Here is an 11491-nt window from a genome sequence, read left to right as displayed (position 1 = left end):
GAAGGACAGGTTGGTGATGAAGCATAAGTGGGGAAGACCGTGTGAGCTAGCGAGTTCTTACCTTGGACCTTATTTAGTCATCACTTGATAGACTCACCCGCTTTTGAACTTATGTTAATTCGTGGGATACCTTTTCCCCAATAATTAGACTTGTGTTGTAAACTTAAACTTAACTATCTAAACTTATTTATCGTGTTGGTGATGCCTCGCGTTGGACTTCATTAGAAACCTTAAAAGTTTTAAAAATCTCGTGTTTCCGCCACGATTTACTAGTTACATTTAGTTACCTCAACGAGGGGTGTCACAAAATCTATACATATTAATTATACTATATAGTTTTAAATCGCTAGCGCCGTGTGACGGACCTGAACAAGGGACTTCAATGTAAATATTTTATAGTTATGGTTAAAAGTATAAATTTAGAGAATATTAGAATATGGCGAGTTTCCTTAAATAAACGGGTCCCGCTTATGGTATTAATTAGAATAAATATGTTAATTATTTAACATACATAAATATAATATAAGTATATGTTATATTTTGGAAACTATTAAAAGGTAAGTAAATCAATTCAGATTTTCAAAAAATATAATATTCCATAATTCATTAGATTTGTAATTTAATTAGTAAATAATAATGTTTGCTATTAAATAATATTCTAATATAATATTTTAGATTTATTTAAATATATAACTCTAATACAACTAGATAATCAACTATTATGATAATAATCTTCCATGTGAGTATATAAGCAACAATAATATATAACAACGGGAGTAGTGAAAGGCAAACTAACAGCAACGGGAGTAGTGAATTTAACAATAATAAATGCGGGAGTAGTGAAAGAAAAAATAATGACGGCGGGAGAAATGAAAGTAACAGTAGTCACAACACATGTAATGAAAGAAACAGTAGGAACAACGGAAAGAGTATGAAAAATTAACTACCAATTCGATTTTAAGAAAATATTAATTTATTTAAATATACGAGCTTGACAAAACTAACGGGTTAACCGTAAAAATAGCAGGAATAGTAAAACAAACAACAAGAATCAAGAAGTAGTGAACGTAATAGTATTAACAGGGGATGTAGTGAAAGTAATAATATTAACAGCAGGAGAGGTGAACGTGTCTCATAATTTGTTGATTAATTTTACCTCTCATCATAATTTCAATATATAAACCAAATTTAGAGAAATTATATTTCATAGAAAATAAAATTTAAATGTTAAATAAAGGTAGTCCAGGCGTAGCCGGGCACCAAACCTAATGTCTATAGTTTTATAAGTTCAACAAATGTTGTCGACCGTGGTCATAAGAAGGAGGAGTTCATTTTTAAAAGCCGACAGGAGTTAAATCAATTAACAATAAAGTCTTTGGGTATTTCGAAAGGATTTAGCAAAAACTCTTTCTTTTACTTTAAAGTTGCTTCAGTTTCAGCCACTTGAATTTTCGAAGTAAACTAAGGCCCTGTTTTTCGGCTGAAAGAAGCTGAACTTAATTGAATGGAGCCGAGCTAACTAAATGAAACAGAAATAAGAATTATTTGTGATGAGAAGAACTGAACTAAATTGAATAAAACTGAACTAAATCGAACTGAATATAATATTAAAAAAAGAAAAAAGATTAACAGCTGTCACAAGCTTGTAAGTGGTAACTTTCTCAACCAAAATTTGCTAAATTTTAATTGTTTATAAACCTCCGGATAAACTATTCATGAACCCTTCGAATAAGTACAAACAATGAGAATTTTTGGGGCCTTACAGTGTGTTGTTGGCTCTTAAGAAATTGGTGGTCCGTGAACAAGTTATTGAAAGAGGATTAAAAAAAACCCACGACACACCCGACACAAAAGGGTCTAACTAAACTACCCACTACTACCGCCGGGTCAAAACGACAATGAAGTTTACATTATTTGTTGATTTCTTAACAGCAAATAAATTTATACAAATTAATTATATTATATAGTTTTTAGTTTTTAATCGCTAGCGTTGTATGATGGACCTAAACAAAGGACTTCAATATAAATATTATATAGTTTTGGTTGAAGTATAAATTTAAAGAACACCAAAATATGGTGAGTTTCCTTAAATAAACAGACCCTACTTATGGTATTAATTAGTATAAAGATGTTAATTATTTAACATACACAAATATAACATAAGTTGTTATATTTTGGAAACTATTAAAAGGTAAATAAATCATTTTAGATTTCCAAAAAATATAATATTCCCATAATTTATTAAATTTGTAATTTAATTAGTAAATAATAATGATTGCTCTTAAATAATATTCTAATCTAATATTTCAAATTTATTTAACTATATAACTCTAATACAACTATATAATCATCAACTAATATGATAGTAACCACCCATGTGAGTAGTAAAAGCAACAAACAATAGTAGCAACAGTAGTGAAAGTCATACTATCAGCCACGGGAGTAGTGAAATTAACAGTAACAAATGCGAGAGTAGTGAAAGAAAAACTAATGACGGCGGGAGTAGTGAAAGTCATAATAGTCACAACATATGCAATGAAAGTAACAATAGAAACAACGGAGAGAGTATGAAAAATTAATTAACAATTCGATTTTAGAAAAATATTAATTTATTTAAATATATGAGTTTGACAAAACTAACGGATTAACCGTAAAAATAGTAGGAGTAGTTAAAAAAACAATCGTAACCGAAAAAGTAGTGAACGTAATAGTATTAACAAGGAAGGTAGTAAAAGTAATAATATTAACAGCGGGTGTGGTGAACGTGTCTCATAATTTGTTGATTAATTTTACATCTTTTCATAATTTTAAGATATAAATTGTAAATATATGTGTTAACCAAATTTAGCGAATCATATTTCATAGAAAATAAATTTTAAATGTTAAATAAAGGTAGCCCGGGCATAGCCGGGCATCAAACCTAGTATATATATATATATATATATATATATATATATATATATATATATATATATATATATATATATATATATATATATATATATATATATATATAGAGAGAGAGAGAGAGAGAGAGAGAGAGAGAGAGAGAGAGAGAGATAGATAGATAGAGGGGCAAGATCCGGTGAGTCCACCTATATATTTGAGTCCATGAGTCCATAAAACAATATCACGCACTATACAAAACAATATCACGAATTTTTTTTTCAATTTTTTTTTTCAATTTTTTTTTTCAAAATTTTTTTTTTCGAATTTTTTTTTTACAATTTTGTTTTTCCGAACAAAGTTTTTTTTTGGTGTAAGTTGTGATATTGTTTTGTATAACGTGTGATATTCTATTACAAAACAATATCACGATTTTTTTTTCAAAAACTTTTTTTTAGCTGTGATATTGTTTAGTATAACGTGTGATACTGTAAGCTGTGATATTGTGTAACATAATGGGTGATGTTATATTACAAAACAATATCACGAAATTTTTTTTTTTTTGGAGTATCAGCTGTGATATTTTTTTTGGGGAAAGGTTAAGTATATTAGAATCAATCAAATAGAAAAGTGTACATGTGAAAGTATACGTCCATCTATCACAATACAAAAAATAAAGAAAGACTAATCTGCTATGTCAAATGTAAACTTTGGAGCCAAGTAAGGTCCTTGGTGTGAAGGACACTCAGATTCAATCTCAGAAAACGCGTGTGAATGTCTTGCAGAATCTGATTCACCACATCCTCAGGTCTTCTTACGTATGAATGGACCCTAGCCTCATTCCTTACCATCCAAATCCAATAGATCATAGCCACATGATAGGCTCCAATAAACCTACGCTGTAACCTAGGGAGCCTTGCAGTAGAGTACCAGTGAACCAGTTCAGAGAAGTTGAAAGAAATATGAAGTTGCTGTTGCAGCAAACTGCAACATCTAACACTGTAAGAGCAAGAGTAAAACAGAGGAGCATGATCTTCATTAGAGTTAGCACAAATGTCACAGGTCAAATCAGCAAGGATTCCCATTCTTGCCAATCTGTCCTTGGTAAGGAGCCTCCTATGCATAAAAGCCCAGAAGATAAAAACAGTCTTAGGCACATTCATTGAATTCCAGCACAAGAACCTCTAGTTAACATGTGGATGTTTAGTACGCAGCCAATCATAACCAGACTGAGGAGTATAAGGTCTATCAGGGTCTAACCATTTGTTACCAACATAAGCATGCTTGAAGGCTTGCATTGTGTGAGTAATTTTCTTCCAGGTCCAACTACTATCAGAAGGAGCAGTATAGTCAGACCACTCAATCCCTTTCATATAAACATGGCTTACCCACCTCACCCATAGGTGATCTTTTTTAGTTGCAAGCCACCAAGCATACTTCCCAATGAGAGCTTTATTCCACACCTTAGCATCTTTGAGCCCTAGCCCCCCTTCCTCCTTAGGAAGGCAGCAACTTACCCACTTTACATTAGGAGCTCTCTTATAGTTAGCTTCTCCACCCCATAAGTAATTCCTACATAAAGAGTTGATCCTATTTAGAATGTTGCTTGGAATTACAAAAATAGTAGCCCGGCAAGAATGGAGGGTGGAAAGGACTGACTGAACCAAAACCAGCCTGCCAGAGTAAGATAAATGTCTGGCACCCCAACCTCTGATTCTAGCTAAGATCTTATCAATCAACTTCATTCCTTCAATCTTAGTCAGTTTCTTTGATGAGATAGGAACACCCAAGTATCTGAAAGGTAAAACCCCATGATGAAAACCAGACACTTGCAAAATAATAGCAATAGTACCAGCTAGTACCCCATTAAAAAAAATGTCAGACTTAGATTTATTGAGAGTCAAACCAGAGGCACTAGAAAAAGTAGAGAACCCCCTTAACATCCACATGATGGAAGCTTCATTCCCTTTGCAGAAGAGTAAGAGGTCATCAGCAAAGAGAAGATGATTCAGTCTAGTGTGACCACAGAGGGGATGGAACCTAAACTCATCTTGCTTGGCTAACACACCCAGAATCCTTGATAAATACTTCATACACACAGTAAAAAGAAGAGGGGATAAGGGGTCACCCTGCCTTAAGCCTCTTTTACCAGGGAAAAAACCAAAAGTGCTGCCATTGACTGATAATGAATAAGTAAGAGAAGTGACACATACCATTACCAGATTAATGAAACCCTTAGGGAACTTTAAGGCATAAAGCATTTGACTCAAAAAATTCCATTCAACTGAGTCATAAGCTTTCTTCAAATCAATTTTGATCATGCATCTAGGAGAAGCCACCTTCCTATTATACATTCGAACTAAGTCCTGGCAAATGAGAACATTCTCCACTATATTTCTATTTTTAACAAAGCCACCCTGACTCTCATTTATAATATCAGGCAAAACCTTATTAAGCCTATTACACATCACCTTAGTAATAGCTTTGTAGATAATATTGCAACAAGCAACAGGACGAAATTCAAGCACACTCTTAGGGTTATCAACTTTGGGTATAAGAGTCAAAGTAGTAGTGTTAACCTGCCTTAACAGCTGACCAGTTTGGAAAAATTTCTGAATAGCCTGTGTAACAGTGTCACCCACTGTATCCCAAGAATCCTTGTAAAATTGACTGGAGAAGCCATTAGGCCCCGGGGATTTTGTTGAAGGGATGGAAAAAATACACTCCTTAATCTCAGCTGAGGTCACAGGGGCGAGAAGAATATTGTAGTGTTTCTGAGTTACCAGTTGACCGGTCCTGACAGTAGGCACATGGACAGAAGTGGTAGCCTGAGAAGACCCAAGGAGATCTTTATAATACTGCAGAAAAGTCTCTTCAATATCAGTAGGATTATTGACCATCACACCATCAACACCCTTAATGCACATGACTCTATTGTGAACCTGTCTAGCCCTAATCAGGTTATGAAAAAACTGAGTGTTTTCATCACCAAATTTAGTCCAAGTGATCTTAGCTTTTTGGCATAAATAACTATGTTGAGCTTTGCACAGATGTCTGTAGGAATCAGCTGCCACTTTTTCAGCTGCCAGAATATCAATATCAATAGGACAAGCATGCATTTGTAGCTGCAGATCCTCCAAAAGAGATTTTGTAACCCTACAGCTTTTTCCACATCAGAGAATCTATTGTTGTTAAGAGTTTTCAAAGGCTTCTTCAGCATCCTGAGTTTACTTACTACTTGAAACATAGGAGAGCCTCTCACATTTTGACTCCAAACAGTGCTAACAATATTCTTATATTCACTTTCCAGGCTCCACATATTATAATATCTAAACTGAGGACGTCTAGGAGGTCTGATAGAAGTTCTGAAACACACACATGGATTATGGTCAAATAAACCTTCAGGCAAGAAATGTGCATAAGCATCAGGATATATTGCCAGCCACTCATCATTGACCAGAAACCTATCAATTCTAGAGAAACCTCTAGAAGAAGGGCTGTGTTTGTTATTCCAAGTAAAAAAAAGCCCCCTGGCTTTTGATATCATACAGGCCACAATACTGGACACACTCCCTAAACTCAGCAATGTCTTCCCAGGTCACCTCCCCTCCTATTCTTTCATTATAATGCAAGACATTGTTAAAGTCACCACAGACACACCAAGGACCCTGATAGCCACCAAATATACTTTTCAAATAATTCCACAAAACAGTTCTCTGACTAGCATCATTAAACCTATAAACCACAGAGCATAAAAAATTATCCCCAGAAGCTATCTCAACAACATTAACAGTAATGCACTGAGCATTAGCATGAAGAAGATTCACTTGAAAGATTTGAGGATTTCAAATAACCCAAACCCTACCCCTTTGATGATAAAGATTATTATTGACCCCCTGCCACTGAGAGCTAATATTATTCAAAACAGAAACAAAATCCTGCAGCTTTATTTTAGTTTCAACTAACCCAAAAAGACTAATATTATTTTGATGAAGAAATTTTTTAACATCTAGCTGCTTACTAACTCTATTTATTCCCCGAACATTCCAACAACCAATGTTACTCATGATTAACTATATCTGGTGGGTCCTCCAGTCTCCCTTGCAATTGAGTCTCACTCCCTGAACTAGTAGTAACAGCAGCCACAAATGTCTTTGTTGATGACAAATGAGAGATTGGTGACTGATGTTCCAACCTAGTCACTTGTTGAATGACAGACACAGGAACAAGCATATTGGAATCATGATAAGTGGGTCCCCCAAAAGGCACCTCAGCAGGCTGCGCCACCTGAGAAGTACCAGGGTTAAGCACATCAGCATTAGTCCTCTGGACAGGTCTCCACACTTTCTGAACTGGTTTAGGCACTGGTTTAGCAGTAGGCACAGGACCTTTTGATTTATCAGCATTCTTCTTCTTACAGAGGTCAGTTGTATGTCCTATACCCTTGCATAATCCACAAACTGTTGGCTTCCACTCATATTCAACTAAGATAGTGACATCATTGCCTTTCTCATCTAAGAATTGAAGCTTTTCTGGGAAGTCTTGCCCTATCTCCACCTCAACTAACAAATGAGCGAAACCAAGCCTAGTCTTTTCCTCAGTAGCAGCATTGATGTGACCATAATTAGAGCATATTTAGTCCCCGAATTAGCCCTGTTCCCATGCTTTTTAGTGCATATTTGGGTCATTTATTGTCTTTAGTTCTTTGTTTTGCATATTCTTTGAGGTTTTGTGTCCTTGGTAGGAAAGGAGTGCAAACCTTGCATTTTCATGGCAAAATGAGGCTAAATTGATTGAATTCAATGACCAAGCATCAAAGAGAGACAAGATTAGAAGGCCTTTGTACATACTATAGTAGATGGGCAATGATGAGAAAAGATCCTTGCATCCCCGAGGAAATCCTCAAGGATTTTATGAAGAAAAAGGAAGAAAAGAAGAAGGAACAAGACTGCCTAACAATCCGTGCGTCTTCCCCTGAAGACGCCCGTCCACCACCAACAACCCGTGCGTCTTCACCCCCTGGACGCCCGGGCAAAAGCTCCCAAAGACGCCCGTCCTCACCCCCTGGACGCCCGGGCAGAAGCTGCCAAATCCGCCCGTCCCGTGCTAAAGACGCCCGGATTCCCAGACAGTCCCGTTTCGTCTTCTTCAAGCTTCAAGGAAGGATACACATTTTTTTTCAAAGAGACCGGAGTCTCCCTAGAGACCGGAGTCTCCCAAAAGAGACCGGCGATTCCTCAACAAGGGACTTTATCGTCATTTAAGTCCTTAGTTAACCCTAATTCATGCACCTAATCCCCACTATAAATACCCCATTAGTCTAATTAGAAGAGCATGTTCTTCTTAGCAATCTTTAGGGTAGTTAATATCAATCAAATCTCTCTTTAATCTTGTAATCAACATTTAATCAAGTTTTAATACAAGTTTTATTTCCTTAATCTCTCTCTTGTTCATCCTTTATTTTGGGTAATTGAAGATTATTTGGGTTATTATTGGGAGATTGACAACCTTCCAATCAAGCATCAAGTACTTCTTTTATTCTTTGCTTTATTATTGGAATCATTAGTAGGCATAATTCTCTTAATAATTTTTTAATTATTGTTAATTATCTTCATTTATTCATCATGTTTCACTTTGTTGGTATGATTGACAACCTTGATAGCATGTTCAACATGATAATGAGTGAGTAGTTTTCTTAGCTAGGGTTAATGGGTAATTAGGAAAAACCAACATGGGGAATGATTCATGCTTAAATTAATATGCTTTCATAGTTTATTTGCTTGCTTGTTGTGATCTCAACTTATGCACATGTTATGTTTGATGAAATGTGAGCCTATGAATCCTTGCATTTTTTACCCATCACCTATCTTTTCAATGAGACTTGTAAGACATAAACCAACTCGAGTCTCATTAGACCATGCATATTGTTGAGTAGGGAAGATTAAGTCGACTTGTAGGTGTTGTACAATCTAATCGATTCGGCTCCGGGACTCAAACTTTCCTAGGATTCTAAGATATAAACCAACTCGATCCATCACAACAATAATTGCTTACTTATAACTTGAGAATATGTTTGTATGATCAATTTCCGTGAATCCCCTATGACCCCATAACACCCTAGTGCCTTTTATCAATTGTTTACATCCCTTTTAATTCATCTTGCTTGTTTACTTTCATTGCTATTTAGTTTAGTGATCTTCTACTTCAAACCCCAATTGTGACACCGCTTAAGACACCACTAGTTGCAATTGAAATCTCATCTCAATTCCCGTCCCTTGGGATCCGACCTTTACTTGCCTCTTTACTAATTGTAGAGTTGTTTGTGAAGTTATAAATTGTGTTTTGGTCTAGGTACTCCTAACGACAAGTACTGAAAAATTAAACCCATACACCGACCAAGCATCCCTCTTAATAAATTTGCCAATCAATCCTGCTATCTTTTCCAGACTCGATTTCCCCCAAAATTTCAGAGGAAGACCACACAGACGTAACCAGGTAGGCACATATTTAACACGCTCCTTGTGAAGACTGCAGGATTCTGTCCATGGCTTAACAACTGGTGGTTTGTTATCAAACATAGGGAAACCCTGTTGTAAGACAAGTTGTTGACATTCCTTGGTAGGGAATCTAACAAGGAAGACCCCATTAGGAAGAAAAGAAACCTTGTCAAACTTATAGACCCCCCAAAGTTTGTTCACAAACCCAGATAATAGTTCCCATGGAGGATTGCTACCCAACAAATAACACACCACAGCAGTATCCCAATAGGCAATTTCAGGCTCAACGTCCTCTGGAGTGAGTTGAAGTTTAGATGAGGACGTAGCAGAAGGAGACTTAGGAGAAGAAGAACGTTTACCTTTCACTTCAGTCCATCCCTCCGCATCAGCCTCTTGAATCAGAAGGAGAAGAAACATCGTCCTCAACAATAGTTGACATGTCAATCATAGGAATCCCAACGATTTCACTCATCTCCATCGTCTTTGTGGCTTCAGACGATTGTGGAATCCCCGCAAGCGAAACCCCGGAATCAGTTACAATCGAAGTATCAACAGTATTCATATCTAAATTGAGATCAGCACAATTAGTAAACGACAGTCTAATTTTAGCTTTAGGTCGATTTTTAGTACGATTCTGGGATTTTTTGGTGATTTTTCTTGCCATTTTGCAAGATCAAAACCCTAGAGAGAAGGCAGAGAAACCTCTCACTAGAAACCCCATTTTCAAGACCGCCTTCTTATAAGCTGTGATATTGTTTAATATAACTTGTGATATTGTATCATGGACTCACGTACTCAAAAAGATAAGGTGGACTCATGTGATCCTAATTCTATATATATATATATATATATATATATATATATATATATATATATATATATATATATATATATATATATATATATATATATATATATAGTATTAGGATCATGTAAGTCCTCCTCTTACATGTGAGTCCATAAGTCTCATTTAGAGCCAATAGATGAGAAAGATGGAGGGTTGAGATTGAAAGCAAAAAATGGGGGATTAAGAAGCTAAATTAACCCAATCTCTCTCTTCCCATCTTAATTAATAAATATTCTCTAATTAACCACTAATCTAACATATATACCTTTTCATTCACCAGTTTCTCTCTCATCTCACACAATTTCAATACTCCCCTTCTCTCTACAACTCAAATATCTCACAAAACCAAATAAATCAAAATGTCAAAAAACCAAATAAATCAAATCTCAAAAACCAAATAAAATCTCATTCTCTCATCCTCATTTCACCACCACCGGCTCCACCTCCCATCGCCGACAACCTCCACCACTACCTTTTCACCACCACAACCCACCACCCTCAACTAACCACCACCACTGGCACCACCCACCACGACCCAACATTGCCATCACCGCCAACACGACCCCACGACCGACTCACCACCACCTTTCCCCACTATCGTCACACACCACCTGCCCCCACTACCGCCACACACGACCTGCCGTCCTCCCTCCTCCACCACGCGCCTCACCAACAATCTTCCTTGCCTCGATCTACACCACACACCACCCAGCCACGACCTCACATCCCTCACCCTCTCCACCTGACCAGCCACGACCTCACCTCCCTCACCTCCCTCACCCTCTCCACGTGTCGGCGGCTCCTCAACACAACCACCACACCGCACTTCACCCTCCTCCTCTACTCACGCCACCGTCCTCCTTCTCCTCCTCTGACTGCCGCCACCCTCCTCCCCCTCTCAGATTTGAGATTTTTTTTAAAAAAATAAAATCTAAGGTTTGATAGGTGGTGGTGGTTGGCTCGTTTTTAAAAAAACAAAATCTATAATTATCTTATATTCTTATAATTATTTTGTACTTTTGTCTTTTTTTTTATATGGGTTGTGGTTGTTGTGGGTGTTTTTGTGATTCAGATCTAGTTCCGTCATTTTTTTTAATCGTCTTGTTATCTTTTTTTTTTGGTTAAAAAATAGTCGGAGTTATTGTTGGTTTTTTTTCAGATTTGGTATTTAAAATTATGTTGTTATCTTATATTATTATAATTATCTTGTACTTTTTTTTATATGGGTTGTGGTTGTTGTGGGTGTTTTTGTTTTTCAGAT

The 11491-nt window shown here is 36.3% G+C and overlaps 2 protein-coding genes across 2 annotated transcripts; both read right to left on the bottom strand.

Moving 5' to 3' along the window:
* Window positions 1-3578: 3578 nt before the first annotated feature.
* Window positions 3579-4049, bottom strand: LOC141617833 (uncharacterized). The gene has a single exon (XM_074434971.1). The coding sequence runs from the start codon at window positions 4047-4049 to the stop codon at window positions 3579-3581; it is 471 nt and encodes a 156-aa protein (XP_074291072.1).
* Window positions 4050-4070: 21 nt separating this feature from the next.
* LOC141617832 (uncharacterized) lies at window positions 4071-9800 on the bottom strand. The gene is made up of 5 exons (XM_074434970.1): window positions 9258-9800; window positions 6950-7476; window positions 6436-6621; window positions 6122-6251; window positions 4071-6011 (listed from the first exon to the last, which is right to left on the bottom strand). Exons 1-5 carry the CDS (start codon window positions 9798-9800, stop codon window positions 4071-4073), a joined length of 3327 nt encoding a protein of 1108 aa, XP_074291071.1.
* Between the last annotated feature and the right edge of the window lie 1691 nt (window positions 9801-11491).

This window comes from Silene latifolia, chromosome X (genome assembly GCF_048544455.1).
Source record: "Silene latifolia isolate original U9 population chromosome X, ASM4854445v1, whole genome shotgun sequence".
Taxonomy (NCBI): domain Eukaryota; kingdom Viridiplantae; phylum Streptophyta; class Magnoliopsida; order Caryophyllales; family Caryophyllaceae; genus Silene; species Silene latifolia.
This window is presented reverse-complemented; position numbering and strand designations above follow the sequence as displayed.

Coding starts and splice junctions, on each gene's coding strand:
- LOC141617833 (XM_074434971.1), bottom strand. CDS start 4,049: ATGAATGTGCCTAAGACTGTTTTTATCTTCTGGGCTTTTATGCATAGG.
- LOC141617832 (XM_074434970.1), bottom strand. CDS start 9,800: ATGTTTCTTCTCCTTCTGATTCAAGAGGCTGATGCGGAGGGATGGACT. Junction 6,622..6,949: donor CCAGATATAGTTAATCATGA/GTAACATTGGTT, acceptor TGTGGTTTATAG/GTTTAATGATGCTAGTCAGA. Junction 6,252..6,435: donor TGTGTCCAGTATTGTGGCCT/GTATGATATCAA, acceptor TGTGTGTTTCAG/AACTTCTATCAGACCTCCTA.